This window comes from Malus domestica, chromosome 16 (assembly GCF_042453785.1).
Source record: "Malus domestica chromosome 16, GDT2T_hap1".
NCBI classification, from domain to species: domain Eukaryota; kingdom Viridiplantae; phylum Streptophyta; class Magnoliopsida; order Rosales; family Rosaceae; genus Malus; species Malus domestica.
In genome coordinates this window covers 10,474,769-10,490,973 of record NC_091676.1, presented here as the reverse complement: position 1 = coordinate 10,490,973, position 16,205 = coordinate 10,474,769, and the positions used below count along the sequence as shown (strand labels likewise).

General features: G+C 41.3%; 2 protein-coding genes across 3 annotated transcripts; one reads left to right on the top strand and one right to left on the bottom strand.

Moving 5' to 3' along the window:
• Positions 1 to 314: 314 nt before the first annotated feature.
• Positions 315 to 3,237, bottom strand: LOC103430742 (signal recognition particle 19 kDa protein). Its single transcript, XM_070815670.1, has 4 exons — positions 3,105 to 3,237; positions 1,608 to 1,802; positions 1,428 to 1,527; positions 315 to 697 (listed from the first exon to the last, which is right to left on the bottom strand). Exons 2-4 carry the CDS (start codon positions 1,782 to 1,784, stop codon positions 564 to 566), a joined length of 411 nt encoding a protein of 136 aa, XP_070671771.1. The 5' UTR covers positions 1,785 to 1,802; positions 3,105 to 3,237; the 3' UTR covers positions 315 to 563.
• Positions 3,238 to 4,138: 901 nt separating this feature from the next.
• On the top strand, positions 4,139 to 15,577 carry LOC103430749 (ATP-citrate synthase alpha chain protein 2). Of its 2 annotated transcripts, XM_070815667.1 has the most exons (11): positions 4,139 to 4,689; positions 4,802 to 4,963; positions 5,070 to 5,150; positions 13,652 to 13,703; positions 13,830 to 13,944; positions 14,048 to 14,129; positions 14,245 to 14,340; positions 14,560 to 14,661; positions 14,817 to 14,933; positions 15,034 to 15,150; positions 15,291 to 15,577. In XM_070815667.1, the coding sequence occupies exons 1-11, from the start codon at positions 4,414 to 4,416 to the stop codon at positions 15,360 to 15,362; spliced, it is 1,272 nt and encodes a 423-aa protein (XP_070671768.1). In that variant the 5' UTR covers positions 4,139 to 4,413; the 3' UTR covers positions 15,363 to 15,577. The 2 variants fall into 2 exon arrangements, with proteins under 2 accessions (XP_070671768.1, XP_070671769.1); XM_070815668.1 differs by lacking the exon at positions 5,070 to 5,150.
• Positions 15,578 to 16,205: the final 628 nt, after the last annotated feature.

Here is a 16,205-nt window from a genome sequence, read left to right as displayed (position 1 = left end):
ATGCAAAGTAATAGGGGGAGTTCGAACTTAGACATCGGATGTAAGAGTGCCAAATCCTAAAGTTATGAGCCTCTAGAGTTAGGGTTCTTTGCATATCAATGAAATGAAAGACTCTTCTCCAATCGAAGGGGCGTTTAGCAGAACCTTGAAGAATCCGGCACTACGGACTTTTACTAACCGGTTCACCATGGATACCGCACAGAGAAACCTCCGTTTCCATCTGGACGGAGAATGAGACATCATTCGCAACAGATTTGGCAGTCAAGTCACTTCGTTTGGTTTTTGTTTCCATGAATACAAACGGACACGAAAAATGATCTCCAACTTTCCGTAAGGAAAATGTTCGAACCAAACCACATAAATCATCGTCAAACATGATGGTCGATGTTGTGCTGTGTATGCATTCGCAAACGTAAATAAGGTGTACAACAAGAAATTTCTAAGCTGACGATGAGTTTCGACTGATTGAAAACTAGGATCCTACTCAACAGGAGCGTAAGGTTTCTGGTAGAGTTCAATGCCAAAGAAAAAGTATGACGATTTGTGAGACTGCAGCAGCGGAGCTATCTCTTTTTCTTTCCATGTTTCCCAGATTTGGCAGGTCCAGCACTTGACGCGGATGCGGCGGACTCCTGCTTCTTAGTCCTACCGGGATGCCGAGGAACCATCTCCGCAACTTTCAGCATCAGCTGTTTCCCTGCAATTTAGTCAAAATAAAAACCAAAATTAATATGTACATGTATTAATCAAAAGGCACAAGAAAAACAAGGATAAATCCTCATTTTATGTTTAACTAAGTAACGCAAACAGTTGAGTTGTAGAATGTGGCGACGCCCTTCATAGGATTAATGAGAAAAGAGACAAAGGAATTGCTTCTAAACACACTGAAAAAACTTCGAAAACAAAGTCCATTTGGCAAGACATTCTGGCTTGAACAATCTTCGTAAAGATTGATAATGTTAAACATCTGTGGTTCAAAGACGAGAATGGCGAAGAATGCATATGCCCCACTGTTACAAAACAAGGATCTCTATACCTTGAGTCACAGAATAGGAGCCTATGATATAAGGTGAGAGTAAACTTGGGGGACTCTAGAAAATTTTGTCGAGAGAAAAACAGCTAGAAACTGCCAAATATCACAATAGCTTTTGCTTAGCCATATAGAGAGAATAATTTGACAGGATACCTTTGCTAACACGGTAAGTTTTATCTCAATACCAAGGATTACAAAGAGCAATAATTGAGAATCTCCCTACGATAAATGGGCTGGTCCAACAAAATTAAATGCCGCTGTTTAATGTCCCATCCCGAAATCTTGCATTAACTGATACATTACTTTTGATGTTTCACCGTAAACCAATACTAAATGACTTCTGAGAATGTCATAAAATTAAGGGTAAGTGCAATAGTACTAGAGCAATACTTACTGGAAGTAATGTCTGGATTATATGGAGTTCCATCTTCCTTTTTGAGCAAGACCCTCACTCTCCCAATTTGCATGAAATCACGTGGATAAGCCTTATCTATCTACAACAGTCACACCCATTACTGGAACTAAACATGCAGAAACCTTATGACACAGATGGTGCAAATGTAGCAAAACAAACCTCGATTGCAAATGGGAGTTTAAAATAGCTGCAGCAATCACCAATCTCAGCACAAGTAGGACCCTCGCACGCTTTCGCAACACTGATTCGCCTCCCTTCAGCCACAGTTTTCTTCGAGTTAATATAAACCGGATAAAGAACAATCCACTTCTTTATATTGGGGGTCTCCTTATCCATGTCTCAGCTTATGAATACCTACACGATAAAATTAATTAATTACAACACAAACCCATCACATTTCTTTCCTTCCTAGACACAAATGCACAAAAAACATTGAAATGTTAAATGGAAAAAGAATATACATTTCAATCAATATGCTATAAGTAAGACGAAGATCAATCCGAAATCCCAATTACAGCTAAATACTCAATGGTTCAAGATATATATATATAGGAAAACTAATGAAAAGGGCTTGAAAACTTTTGAGTTTTAACGATAAGAACAAAAATAAAGAGTAAAGTGAATAGTACCAGGATTGACTTTTTAGTGTAAAAATGTGGTTTTTTGTTAAAGTGAATAGTACTGGGAGTTTTTCGTTAAAATTCCCATATATATATATATATATATGTATGTACAGTGGTGGAGCTAGGAATTTAAAGCGATGGTGTCAAAAAATAGCTTTAAAAAATCGATCATACTTTCATTTATAATTGTCCACGACGTGTTCTCATATTTTTGAAACATCGTCTCACAACACCATTATCAGTATTATCAAATACATCTTTCTCATTGTACAAAACCAACTATCATTCAACTATTGATCTACCCATCCTATTACGATGTGGATTCTCCACAATTTTCATCACCGAAAAGCTCTTTCAACTGAAGCAATTGCAACAGGTAAAATCAATGCTAATTTCACTAACAAGCACCAAGGGATACTGTCTATCCCTCTTTGTCTCTACCAACTTTTGTACAAGGCTAATAATTCCTTTCAACGTAGTAGCTTTGTTAAATTAAAAAAGTATTAATTAAAATTATTAGTGTTAATTAAAAATTATTTTTTATTTTCTTAAGGATAAGTTTAGAAGTAAAAGGTTTTTGGGATAAGTTAACAAAGCAGCGTGCTGCTGCAGTGCTGCTATACAGGTTCATAAAATTTTCAAAGGGGTAACTTGACAAGGTTATTAGGATCAAGGGATGCCAATGCCCCCGCATTGGCTCCGCCAGTGTGTATGTATAAACAATATACACAAATACATATTTAAGAAAAGCCTGATGATTCAGATCAAAATCAAAGTAATTTAGTACACTATTCTTAATCCCTGACCAACAATCACCCACACAAAAAACAAAGCAAACACACGCAGATGTAAAAATGCACCAGATCACAGAAACCCTAAAATTCCAGCGACATAAAGAAAATTCAAGTGGGATTGAATCAATGAACTAACCCAACAAAATAGCAATTGAAGTTTGAGAAATGGGGAGGGGGACGGTGGAAACAAAAAATTCGAGCAATTGAATCGAATCGAAAGCGTGATCTGAAGAACTTACCAGAAGTTGAAACACGGAGGGTTTGAAGAGCTAGCCGTGATATGCGAGCGACTAAGACTGCAATGGAGATTCGACGACGAAAACCATCCGCGCGGAAGAAAACATGAGTTTTTACTTTTAACGCCCAATAATTTGGGCTTCACACACTCTTCAAGATTTGAGGCCCGTTTATATTTTCGGGTTGGGCTTGGCTTTGATCAGCTATAACCCAGCGCGTATTAAATTGGGTGATGCTGTTCATACACAGTTATTTTTATTTTATTTTTATTTTTTTTACCTCCAACAATGCACGACTGTTAAAAAATTAATTCTATTCAACTAGTCCAATATCTTAGCAACTATGGTATTGAATTTTTACTCATGCCCAAGTTCACTTTATTATTATTATTTAAAAAAAAATTATTCGATTATGAGATTCAACAATAAGACATCTTCTTATTGACAAATACCTTTTTTTTTTAAACAAACGATATCATTTACACTAAAGGGTAGGGGCGTGCTTAGCCTCACAAAGTGTTAGCAATAATACCGTTCAAATTCACCATTGACGAAAATCGAATCTAAAACCTCACCCCTTACAAGAGGAATATCACTATAGCAACAAATACAATTTCTAATTGTGAAAAGGAGAATAGAGTGCTACTAACCTACTACATTAATGAAAAAGGAGCATTCTGCACTCAACCACCAATCTAAGCTTGTAATTTTTGACTTTCAATATAAATTTTATAATCAAATTCACATGCATCGACAGTTAAAAAGATATTTTAGCTTGAGAATTGTTATTAATACTTTAAAAATCTCATTTTATACTTCAAACTTTCTATAATATGAAAGAAAAATACACTTATAAAAAACGTAGAATGATATTTTTAAAAGGCGGATAACATTCCCCTGACCTTTACAATTTGGTGTAAATCATGAAATTAGTTGTTGAAAATGGTTGGACAAATTAAGAAACTTCCAAAAGTGTGACATAATCAGCCTTTAAAGTACTCGTCAGTCAAGCTTCCTACTTTTCGCCAACTACCGTGTCTAAAGAACGCAAGTAGCGAGAAGTGGCAGGCACACTTCAAGCAATCTGATTATTAACCAATCCACTGGGCGCGTGTATATGATAGGACTATTTCCGCGCGTGTGACTTTACAATCTTATCCAACTATATAACTCATCAGCCGCACCTGCCAACTGCGCACTTCCCGTTCCCAACAACAACATCATTTGCCACTCCACTCCACCGCACCATACCAGACCCGACCCGATTGTTCGCCTCCGGTGACGCCAGCGTGATCCGAGAAAATCCGACCCAATGGCCCGGAAGAAGATCAGAGAATACGACTCCAAGAGGCTGCTCAAGCAGCACCTGAAACGACTCGCTGGAATCGACCTCCAGATCAACTCAGCTCAGGTGACCGAGTCGACGGACTTCACCGAGTTGGCGAACGAGCTGCCATGGCTGTCATCGACGCGGCTGGTGGTGAAGCCGGACATGCTTTTCGGAAAGCGCGGGAAGAGCGGCCTCGTCGCCCTGAACTTGGACATGGCGCAGGTCGCCGAGTTCGTCAAGCAGCGACTCGGTAAGGAGGTAATTGAATCCGATTTCGTATGATTTGAATCGTCTTTTGGAAACCCGAGTTTTTGAATTTGGATTTTTGTATTTTTTTTGTTTGATGGGTTTTGTGTAAATTTTGGAAAAGGTTGAGATGGGAGGATGTAAGGCGCCGATTACGACGTTTATAGTGGAGCCATTCATGCCTCATGATCAAGAATTTTACCTCTCGATTGTGTCTGAAAGGCTCGGATCAACCGTGAGCTTTTCGGAGTGTGGAGGGATCGAAATTGAAGAGAACTGGGACAAGGTAATGAAAATTTGTGTTTGTTTTGAGTGTTTGGAATTAGGATGGTGTTTTCTGCTTGGTTTTGAGGTCGTAATTTGCTGTGGTGTTTGGTTTTTATGTTGTATAGGTTAAGACTATATTTCTTCCGACCGAGAAGCCTATGACGAATGATGCTTGTGCTCCATTGATTGCCACTCTTCCATTGGAGGTGTGTGTCATAGACTCATAGATCATACTGTTCTTTTGGGCGTATCTCCATGTTAAGCTCGAACTTCAGATCTCGCAAGCAAATGCGTTGTTATAACAATAAACATGAGCATATACATTAGGCTCGCGACATGGACATGGACTGTTCGAGTGTGAATACAAAACCAAACCACTGGAGAATCTTGCAATATAACATTAAGATGCAATTGTAGATTGAAGTCTGTAGCCGGCACTCCATGATCACGTCGAATCCTTATGAAAATGAATCCAGAACAAAATCGCGCTAAAGCTAGGGCGTCACCCGTAAGTGGCGCGCTGTGTGGCCCGAGCACAGTGATAAGTGAGCAAGGGTCGCTGTATCTCCATCGGCACCCGGATGCAGTGTTAAATGAGCAAGGGGGCCATAGAAACTTCTTTTCGAACGACTCCACTCAAAGTTGTTTGGGAGCATATGCTCCTATCAACTTTACCCGGGACACACAAAAGAAGTACTTTGATCCTATTAGACGGGGGAAGGTGAAGAAGCTAGGACAGAAGGGTAGAGTTCAAGAGAGCAAAATGCGTTTAGGAACGTGGAATATAGGAACCTTAACGGGAAAATCTATGGAAGTAGTGGAAGTTATGGTGAGAAGAAGGATAAATATTATGTGCCTACAAGAAACTAAGTGGGTTGGTAGTAAGGCAAAGGATCTAGAAAACTCAGGGTTTAAACTTTGGTATTCGGGCACAAATAGAACGAGAAACGGTGTTGGCATCATCGTGGACAAGACCTTGGTACAAGATGTTGTAGATGTCAAGAGGGTAGGAGATAGAATCATGGCAATCAAGATTGTAATAGGACAAGAAGTTATCAATGTGATTAGTGCGTACGCACCTCAAGTAGGGTTGGATACGAGTTCGAAGGAGAAATTTTGGGAAGATCTTGGAGACTTGGTGCAAGGAATTGCTCAGACGGAGAAGTTATTTATAGGAGGAGATTTAAATGGACACGTGGGCAGGGAGACAGGCAACTATGGAGGTTTTCATGGTGGCCATGGTTTTGGGGAGAGAAACGAGGATGGGGAAGCTATCTTGGATTTTGCAATGGCATATGATCTCTTCTTAGCCAACACCTTCTTTAAGAAGAGAGAAGAACATGTGATCACCTACAAGAGTGGGTCGTCAAAAACACAAATAGATTTTCTTCTAATGAGGAAAGGGGATCGTATAACTTGTAAGGATTGCAAAGTTATACCAGGAGAGAGCGTGGCTAATCAACATCGCTTGTTGGTGATGGATGTACATATCAAAAGAGTAAGACAAAAGAACAAGACTTGGAAGTGCCCAAGGACTAGATGGTGGAATCTAAAAGAAGAAAAACAAGCCATTTTCAAAGAGAAGGTAATCACCCAATGTGTGTGGGATAGAGAGGGGGAAGCTAGCCAAATGTGGGATTCCATGGCTAGTTGTATCCGAAAAGTAGCAAAAGAGGTATTAGGAGAGTCCAAGGGCTTTGCCCCACACCAAAAGGAATCTTGGTGGTGGAATGAGGAGGTACAAACAAAGGTGAAGGCTAAGAAGGAATGTTGTAAAGCCTTATACAAGGAGAGGACCGATGAAAATGGTGAAAGGTATAGAAAAGCGAAAGCAAGAGGCGAAGAAAGCTGTCAGAGAAGCTAAGTTAGCGGCTTACGACGATATGTATAAACGACTAGGTACCAAAGAAGGAGAGTTGGATATCTATAAACTATCTAGAGCAAGGGAAAAGAAGACAAGGGACCTAAACCAAGTGAGGTGCATCAAGGATGAGGATGGAAAGGTTCTTGCTACAGAGAATGCGGTTAAAGACAGATGGAGAGGTTATTTTCATAATCTTTTCAATGAAGGACATGAAATGAGTGCTTCTTTAGGGGAGTTGAGTAACTCAGAAGAGTGTAGAAACTACTCTTTTTATCGGCGAATCCGGAAGGAAGAAGTGGTTGTAGCTTTGAAGAAGATGAAGCATAAAAAAGCAATAGGCCCAGACGATATACCAATCGAAGTGTGGAAACTTTTGGGAGAGACAGGTATAACATGGCTCACTGACCTTTTCAATAGGATTTTGAAAACGAAGAAGATGCCAAATGAGTGGCGAACGAGCACTTTGGTGCCTATCTACAAGAATAAGGGCGACGTACAAAATTGCATGAACTATCGGGGTATTAAGCTAATGAGTCATACAATGAAGCTCTGGGAGAGAGTCATTGAGCATAGATTGAGGCAAGAGACACGGGTTTCGGACAACCAATTCGGGTTCATGCCAGGGCGCTCAACCATGGAGGCAATCTATCTCTTACGAAGATTGATGGAAAGATATAGAGATGGGAAAAAGGATTTACACATGGTCTTTATAGATTTGGAAAAAGCGTATGATAGGGTCCCAAGAGACATTCTTTGGAGGATTTTAGAGAAGAAAGGAGTACGAGTAGCATATATCCAAGCTATAAAGGATATGTATGAAGGAGCAAAGACTGCCGTAAGAACTCATGAAGGACAAACCGAAAGCTTTCCCATAACTGTAGGATTACATCAAGGCTCATCCTTAAGTCCTTACCTTTTTGCGTTGGTAATGGATGAGTTAACAGGACATATTCAAGATGATATTCCTTGGTGTATGCTTTTCGCAGACGATATAGTGTTGATAGATGAAACTCAGGAAGGGGTAAATGCAAAGCTTAACCTTTGGAGAAAAGTGTTGGAATCTAAAGGTCTTCGCCTAAGCCGATCAAAGACAGAATATATGGAGTGCAAGTTCAGTGCAAATGGAGGCCAAAACGAGTTAGGGGTGAGGATCGGAGATCAAGAAATACCAAAGAGCGACCGTTTTCGTTACCTAGGATCTATCTTGCAAAAGAACGGAGAATTAGATGGAGATCTCAACCATAGAATACAAGCTGGATGGATGAAGTGGAAGAGTGCATCCGGCGTGTTGTGTGACCGCCGTATGCGACTGAAGCTCAAGGGAAAATTTTATAGGACGGCAATAAGGCCGGCGATGCTGTATGGCACAGAATGTTGGGCGGTGAAACATCAACACGTACACAAAATGGGTGTAGCGGAGATGAGGATGCTTCGTTGGATGTGTGGGCACACGAGAAAGGATAAGATTAGGAATGAGGATATCCGGGGTAAAGTAGGAGTAGCTGAAATTGAAGGAAAGATGAGAGAAAATCGGTTACGGTGGTTTGGACATGTGCAAAGAAGGCCTACTGACGCTCCGATTAGAAGATGCGACTATGGGACAGAGGTTCAGGGCCGAAGGGGTAGAGGAAGACCTAGGAAAACTTTGGAAGAGACTCTAAGAAAAGACTTAGAGTACTTGGATCTAACGAAGGACATGACACAGGATCGAGCACAATGGCGTTCTAAGATTCATATAGCCGATCCCACTCAGTGACTTGGATTTTCCAAGTCTCCAACCGAGAAGTTTTCTTCACTCGGGAAATTAAGGGAACACTACCCCAACCTACATGCTCCACTCAGAAAGCTTCAACATACAAGCTTCAACAAAAGAAAATTCAAAGAACTTAGCGAAGAAGGCTTTGGTGTATTTAACACAATACGTTGAAATGAAGGAAAGCTTATTTATTGATATCCCCGATAAGCTACAAATATATACATATACATGAGTCAAAATAAACACACAAGAGGGAGCCTTCACAAAGGTTGCTTAGGAGAAGTCTCAGCAGTCGGTAGAGCCCCAGAAAGAGAAGGCACCGGAGGGGGATCATTTGGAGCCTCAGTACTGGACAGAACCCTAGAAGGAGGAGGCATCAGAGGTTGATCATTTGGAGCTTCATTACGCGGTACAGCCCCAGAAGACGAAGGCAATAAATGCCTTTGGAACAAACCCACAAATCTCTGATGATCAAGTAAAACCTGACCATCAGTTTCCTTCATCTGGTCAAGCTTCCTCTTCATGTTTGTAGCATAGTCATGTGCGAGCCGGTGCAACTGTTTATTCTCATGCTTGAGCCCTCTAATCTCCTGTTTGAGACTCATCACTTCAGCCGCCAATGATTCAACTTGGCGGGTTCGAGCAAATAGGCGTTGGGCCATATTAGACACAGAACCTGCACACTGAACACTGAGAGCCAGCGAATCCTTAACAGCTAACTCATCAGACCGTTTGGAAAGTAGTCTGTTATCTTTGGGAGTGAGAAGGTTCCTGGCCACCACCGCAGCGGTCATATCATTCTTCATCACGGAATCCCCAACGGTAAGAGGACCAGTAGGGGAGACGAAGGATGGGCGCCATATGTTGTCTGGAGAAGGCGGGGCTGCCTCTTCAACAAGGTTCAAGTCAAAACGACGGTCGGAGGGGCCAGACATTTTCAAAGGTGTTGAAGAGAGAAGAGGTCGGACAAATCAAGATCTTAGAAGTGCAAGAATGAAGCTTCTACTGGTGGAGATTCAAGTGTGCTTTGGAACTTAATGCCAGCCCCTATAAAAATCTGCACTCGACGGAGCTTCAGAAATCGAAGAGGCGCCTGCTCAGAAATCGAAGAGGCGTTTGCTTTCTCAAAAGCTGGGCTGCTTAGAGATCACGAGGGTTGATCTCAGAAATCGAAGAGGCGTTTGCTTTCTCAAAAGTTGGGCTGCTCAAAGACCACGAAGGCCGATCTCAGAAATCGAAGAGGCGCTCGCTTTCTCAAAAACTGGGCTCCCCAGAGACCACGAGGGCCGATCTCAGAAATCGAAGAGGCACCTACTTTTCCAGCCTTGTCAGCACCTGTCACACGCACACTCAGCTTTGCGGAAATTATGGGCATTCTGTCGAAGACTTCTGGGGAAGTAGAAAACACATGAATCTTACTGTTCAATCACCCACTTCCCACACGCAACAATAGCTCATGGGTACCATAGATAACTTTGCCAAAGTTCTCTGCCAAAGTCGAGCACGTGAAGCTTGCAGCTCCCACTACATCGCTCTAACCAAGAAGGGTAAAAGAATAGCAAAGAAACAGCACTAACAAAGTTTAGACCCATAAATTTTGAAGGTCTAGCTACCATATTATTACCCACAAGGGTAAAGGAACAGTACCACTGCTGGATAATTGGAAAGTCCCTGTGTGTCAACCTCTGTGCTTCGTGGCAAGGTAGACTAGCAAACATGCCCAACCTTTATTCACATTCGAGAAAACACTCCCAATAAGATTGCTTGCTCCAAAATCGAAGAGGCACCGTCCTCCGAATCTCGAGAGCCAGACTCCCAACATGACTACTTTCTTAAAAATCGAAGAGAGGGTAAAGGAACAGTACCATTGCTGGATAATTGGAAAGTCCCTGTGTGGCAACCTCTGTACTTCGTGGCAAGGTAGACTAGCAAACATGCCCAACCTTTACTCACATTCGAGAAAACACTCCTAACAAGATTGCTTGCTCCAAAATTGAAGAGGCACCGCCCTCCGAATCTCGAGAGCCAGACTCCCAACATGATTACTTTCTCAAAAATCGAAGACACTGCTCCTCGAATCTCGAGAGCCAGACCCCCAGCATGATTGCCTTCTCAAAAATCGATGAGGCATCGTTCTCCGAATCAATCGAAGAGGCGCTCGCTTTCTCAAAAGCTGGGCTGCTCAGAGACCACGAGGGCCGATCTCAGAAATCGAAGAGGCACCTACTTTTCTAGCCTTGTCAGCACCTGTCACACGCACACTCAACTTTGCAGAAATTATGGGCATTCTGTCGCAGACTTCTGGTGAAGTAGAAAGCACATGAATCTTACTGTTCAATCATCCACTTCCCACACGCAACAATAGCTCATGGGTACCACAGATGACTTTGCCAAAGTTCTCTGCCAAAGTTGAGCACGTGAAGCTTGCAGCTCCCACTACATCGCTCTGACCAAGAAAGGTAAAAGAATAGCAAAGAAACAGCACTAACAAAGTTTAGACACATAAATTTTGAAGGTCTAGCTACCATATTATTACCCACAAGGGTAAAGGAACAGTACCACTGCTGGATATCGAAGAGGCACCGTCCTCCAAATCTCGAGAGCCAGACTCCCAACATGACTACTTTCTCAAAATCGAAGAGAGGGTAAAGGAACAGTACCATTGCTGGATAATTGGAAAGTCCCTGTGTGTCAACCTTTGTGCTTCGTGGCAAGGTAGACTAGCAAACATGCCCAACCTTTACTCACATTCGAGACAACACTCCCAACAAGATTGCTTGCTCCAAAATCGAATAGGCACCGCCCTCCGAATCTCGAGAGCCAGACTCCCAACATGATTACTTCCTCAAAAATCGAAGAGACACTGCTCTCCGAATCTCGAGAGCCAGACCCCCAGCATGATTGCTTTCTCAAAAATCGAAGAGGCATCGTTCTCCGAATCTCGAGAGCCAGATACCACAGACCACTTTTTCAAAGTGATCTGACAGAGTTAAAACATGTGAAACTGGCAACTCCCACTACCGTGCTATGACTAAGCAGGGTAAAGGAATAGCATTACTACTTGTTGTTAGGGAGACTCCTATATATGTCGACCTCCATCCCCAACGGACAGGCAGACCTGCAAAAATGCTCAACCCTTCATCATATCTGAGAGGGCACTCCCAACGAAGCCTTTCGAAATATTCAGCTTTCTTTCCCCCCGATAATACCTTTGCAAACAAGCTATACTAGAGCAAGAATATCTCATATCATCAGGGTTAAAAGCAAGAGTATCCCATATCATGCTTTTTCCCTGTCTTTTCCTTTGGCCTTGTTTTTACCTGCAAGACAAGGAGAAAGAGAGCAATCAGTCAGCACTTGGAATCAAGCTTCCAGCCAGGAACTGACTGCCTGGAACCCCTTACCTGATTAATTACCTGGCATTGCTCTCGAGTACTCATCTTCAACATCTTATGTTTCCAGGGAAGATTCCGCATCTGCTTGAGGGACAGATAGGGCAAGTGCGAAGGATACAAGGAAGCATGTGGAGACAAGCGTAACAGCACACGTGCCGATACATCCATTACTCTGTCAAAAGCAAAAGTATCCCATATCAGCAGGGTTGAACGTACTCTAGATTTGATGGACTTGTTTTGACCCTCAAATTCTTCAGTCGGCCTTATATTCTGGAGGAAACCAGAAAACCCTCCAGCTCAGTTCAAGAATAAGCCTGTGGAAAGTTACTTCTTCAAAAGCAAAAGTATCTCATATCATCTCTTCTCATTTTTCTTCTCTTTATCCTTCATGCTGCTGCAAGATGGGGAGAAGGTGAACAATCAGTCGGAGCTCTGATTGCTTACCTTGTCTGTCACCTCTTTCAGCAGACCCCCTAGCTCGGCGACTTGGGGGACTCCTACTACATGGTTTGTATTGCGCTTGACCAAGCCTGAAACTACAAGTAAGCTTCAAGTGAAATTGATACATTACCTTGTGCATCTCCACCAGTTAAAGATACCACCCCCTGGATGGAGGAAGAGTACTTCCAGAGAAGATGCCACATCTACCTATGAGACAGATAAGGCAAGTCAAGACGACACCACACTCCGATACTTAGAAGTTTCGTGATTACGAGATCATTCTCCCACAATATTTCCTAATGTCATTTGTACTAAATCATTCACTTGTACTCACTAAAGGAGAGCTTGAACCTATGTACTTGTGTAAACCCTTCACAATTAATGAGAACTCTTCTATTCCGTGGACGTAGCCAATCTGGGTGAACCACGTACATCTTGTGTTTGCTTTCCTATCTCTATCCATTTATATACTTATCCACACTAATGACCGGAGCAATCTAGCGAAGATCACAAAAAGCGACCGTTTTTGCTACCTAGGATCTATCTTGCAAGAGAACGGAGAATTAGATGGAGATCTCAACCATAGAATACGAGCTGGATGGATGAAGTGTAAGAGTGCATCCGGCGTGTTGTGTGACCGTCGTAGGCCACTGAAGCTCAAGGGAAAATTTTATAGGACGGCAATAAGGCCAGCGATGTTGTATGGCACAGAATGTTGGGCGGTGAAGCATCAACACGTACACAAAATGGGTGTAGCGGAGATGAGGATGCTTCGTGGGATGTGTGGGCACACGAGAAAGGATAAGATTGGGAATGAGGATATCCGAGGTAAAGTAGGAGTAACCGAAATTGTAGGAAAGATGAGAGAAAATCGGCTCCGGTGATTTGGACATGTGCAAAGAAGGCCGACTGACGCTCCGGTTCGAAGATGTGACTACGGGACAGAGGTTCAGGGCCGAAGGGGTAGAGGAAGACCTAGGAAAACTTTGGAAGAGACTCTAAGAAAAGACTTAAGTACTTGGATCTAACGGAGGACATGACACAAAACCGAGCGCAATTGCGTTCTAGGATTCATATAAAAAAAAAAAAAAAAAAAAAAAACCCCACTTAGTGGGAAAAGGCTTTGTTGTTGTTGTTGTTGTATTTCTTGTGAATCCGTTTGATTATCATCATTTTATTACTACTATGCTCTGTGTATTCAACTTTTTTGTTGGTTTTGGGACATATGCTTAATGTATTCTGCTGTTACAGGTCAGAGATAAAATTGGGGATTTCATAAAGGGCGTAATTTCTGTATTCCAGGGTACGAATGTCCAATATGGATTACTAAAGTATAGTACAGTGTAAAACTGTGATTAGCTATGTAATGATTAGTTAGGTACATGCTCTTGTTGCTGAGGAAGTTTGCATTCCTGATTTTCTTTTGCAGATTTGGATTTTAGTTTCCTGGAAATGAACCCATTTACCTTGGTTGACGGTGAACCTTATCCATTAGATATGAGGGGGGAGCTGGATGACACTGCTGCCTTCAAGAACTTCAATAAGTATATTTCTGTTGAAGATTTTCCAAACTTTAGTTCTACCTGTTTTTAGTTAACTACTTTTGGTTTGATTTTTCCTTCTGACAATATTTGTAATACTATTCAGATGGGGCAGTGTGGAGTTTCCACTGCCTTTCGGCAGAGTCTTAAGTCCTACAGAAACGTTTATTCATTCTCTGGATGAAAAGGTAAAAACCTAACTGTTCCTTGCGCGGAAAGAAATTTATGATAAATTTCAATTTACATTAAGGATCAGCACTTTTTAAGAGTTGTTCAAACTAAAGTTAAACATATATATTGCAGACAAGCGCATCCTTAAAATTCACTGTGTTGAACCCAAAAGGACGCATCTGGACCATGGTAGCTGGAGGGGGTGCAAGTGTTATTTATGCTGATACTGTGAGTAGCCGGAATGCCTGATGTATTGCAACCATATAGCTATACTGTCCCTGTAGCAGCCCTTTCAAAATTTTGGGTCTCCATTTTTGACTTTAATTCATCGTTTCTGATTGAATGTGCACCCTTTGCTATTTCTCCCCTCAGTTTCTTTGAACGTTGGGAACCTTTAAATTCCTACCATGGCCTGTTGTAATATTCTGGCATATTTATGGGAATTAGGTTGGAGATTTGGGTTATGCTTCAGAACTTGGAAATTATGCAGAGTATAGTGGAGCTCCAAATGAGGAAGAGGTGTTGCAATATGCAAGAGTTGTGGTCGATGTAAGAAAGCTTTTCTTATCTTACGAAAACCTCTTTCTTCTCTCTTGCTCACACACACACACACTTCCACTCGTATGTACTTCGTCTGACTACTCAAGTTGCAACCATTACATGTAGCATACACTAACTGCCAATAAAATTCTCATATATTGCAGTGTGCAACAGCTGATCCAGATGGTCGTAAAAGAGCTCTAATAATTGGAGGTGGTATAGCCAATTTCACAGACGTAGCTGCTACATTCAGTGGAATTATTAGAGCCCTAAGGGAGAAGGTACCACCACATTTTGACATTCATATCATACAGATAGATTGGCCTAGTTGGTTTATTTCGTTTTGTATGCTCAAACTGTTTCTCTTTTGCGACATCAAAGGAATCCAAGCTAAAAGCGGCAAGAATGCATATATTTGTGAGAAGGGGCGGTCCAAATTATCAAACTGGTTTGGCAAAGATGCGTGCTTTGGGGGAAGAACTCGGAGTTCCTCTTGAGGTATGCGAGGACTTTCTGGTTTTGACATTTGATATCAGTTGTTAACAAGCCTTACTCTTGAAGAACATTAAAAGGGTGATGTAAAACACAAATAGATTATAAGTTACGGGCTGCCAGCCTGACGTCGTTTCTCAATGCAGGTTTATGGCCCTGAGGCAACAATGACCGGAATTTGCAAGCAAGCAATTGAGTGCATCGTGGATGAAGCTTAAGAGTTTCTTGGCTCTTTGTATTATTTTTCAACCCTCGAAGTGTGTTATGATTTGGCCAAAAAGGCAAAAAGTGTGAATTGTGAGTTTATCCTGGCAAGATGAGCCGCATAATTTCTTCAGTTTTCCAATCTTTTCAACTATTGTGACTTATTTGTGATGATGGTTGCATTGTGTTCTTGTTTTGAAAGTAAATGGTCGCATTGCTTTCCTTCCTATCCTTCCGTTTTCTGCCCCTTATTTCAAGTTTAAACAAGTAAGAGGTAATAAGCAAAAGAAAATATTTGTCACAAAAATTATACAGATCTTTGAGGAATGAGGAAGTGAGTAATTTTTATTTTTAAACAACGATATTCTACATGTAAGGGGATGGCGATGGTCTACTATGAGGGGAAGGGATGGATTGGGCTAAGAGAAAGTCTAAGATCCATGTGTTTGTTAATTTGAATCTAGGATGTTCGATTTTACTTGTTATTGTTCAATAGAGATTAGAGAATTTGAAATGTCATCATCTAGTTCTGAATGAATGTGTTTTAATTTTTTCATATTTATTACTTTACAACTTTACGGAATTAATTTTCACATCCTTATTTTTCTCTTACACGCTACTTTTCATCTCTCACTTGTGTTGGATAAATAAAAATAAAGAATCAAATGACGAAGTTGCATTGCAAGTTTTTCCTGGCATATATATAGAGGTAATTTAGCCCAAGGTCAATAAAAACTTTACTTAAGCCATATATCTATGACATATTTTTATTTTAGACTTAATCAATGATATATTTTTATTAATTAGGCATAGGTCAATGATGAATGCCACATAAGCTTTAAGTCATTATAAAATCC

What these genes read in the sequence shown, in the direction of transcription:
- LOC103430749 (XM_070815667.1), top strand. Translation starts at nt 4,414, where the DNA reads ATGGCCCGGAAGAAGATCAGAGAATACGACTCCAAGAGGCTGCTCAAG. An exon ending in TTCATTCTCTGGATGAAAAG is followed by an intron (nt 14,130 to 14,244) that starts GTAAAAACCTAA and finishes TATATATTGCAG; the next exon opens with ACAAGCGCATCCTTAAAATT. An exon ending in TTAGAGCCCTAAGGGAGAAG is followed by an intron (nt 14,934 to 15,033) that starts GTACCACCACAT and finishes GCGACATCAAAG; the next exon opens with GAATCCAAGCTAAAAGCGGC.
- LOC103430742 (XM_070815670.1), bottom strand. Translation starts at nt 1,784, where the DNA reads ATGGATAAGGAGACCCCCAATATAAAGAAGTGGATTGTTCTTTATCCG. An exon ending in AACTCCCATTTGCAATCGAG is followed by an intron (nt 1,528 to 1,607) that starts GTTTGTTTTGCT and finishes TGACTGTTGTAG; the next exon opens with ATAGATAAGGCTTATCCACG. An exon ending in TAATCCAGACATTACTTCCA is followed by an intron (nt 698 to 1,427) that starts GTAAGTATTGCT and finishes ACTAAATTGCAG; the next exon opens with GGAAACAGCTGATGCTGAAA.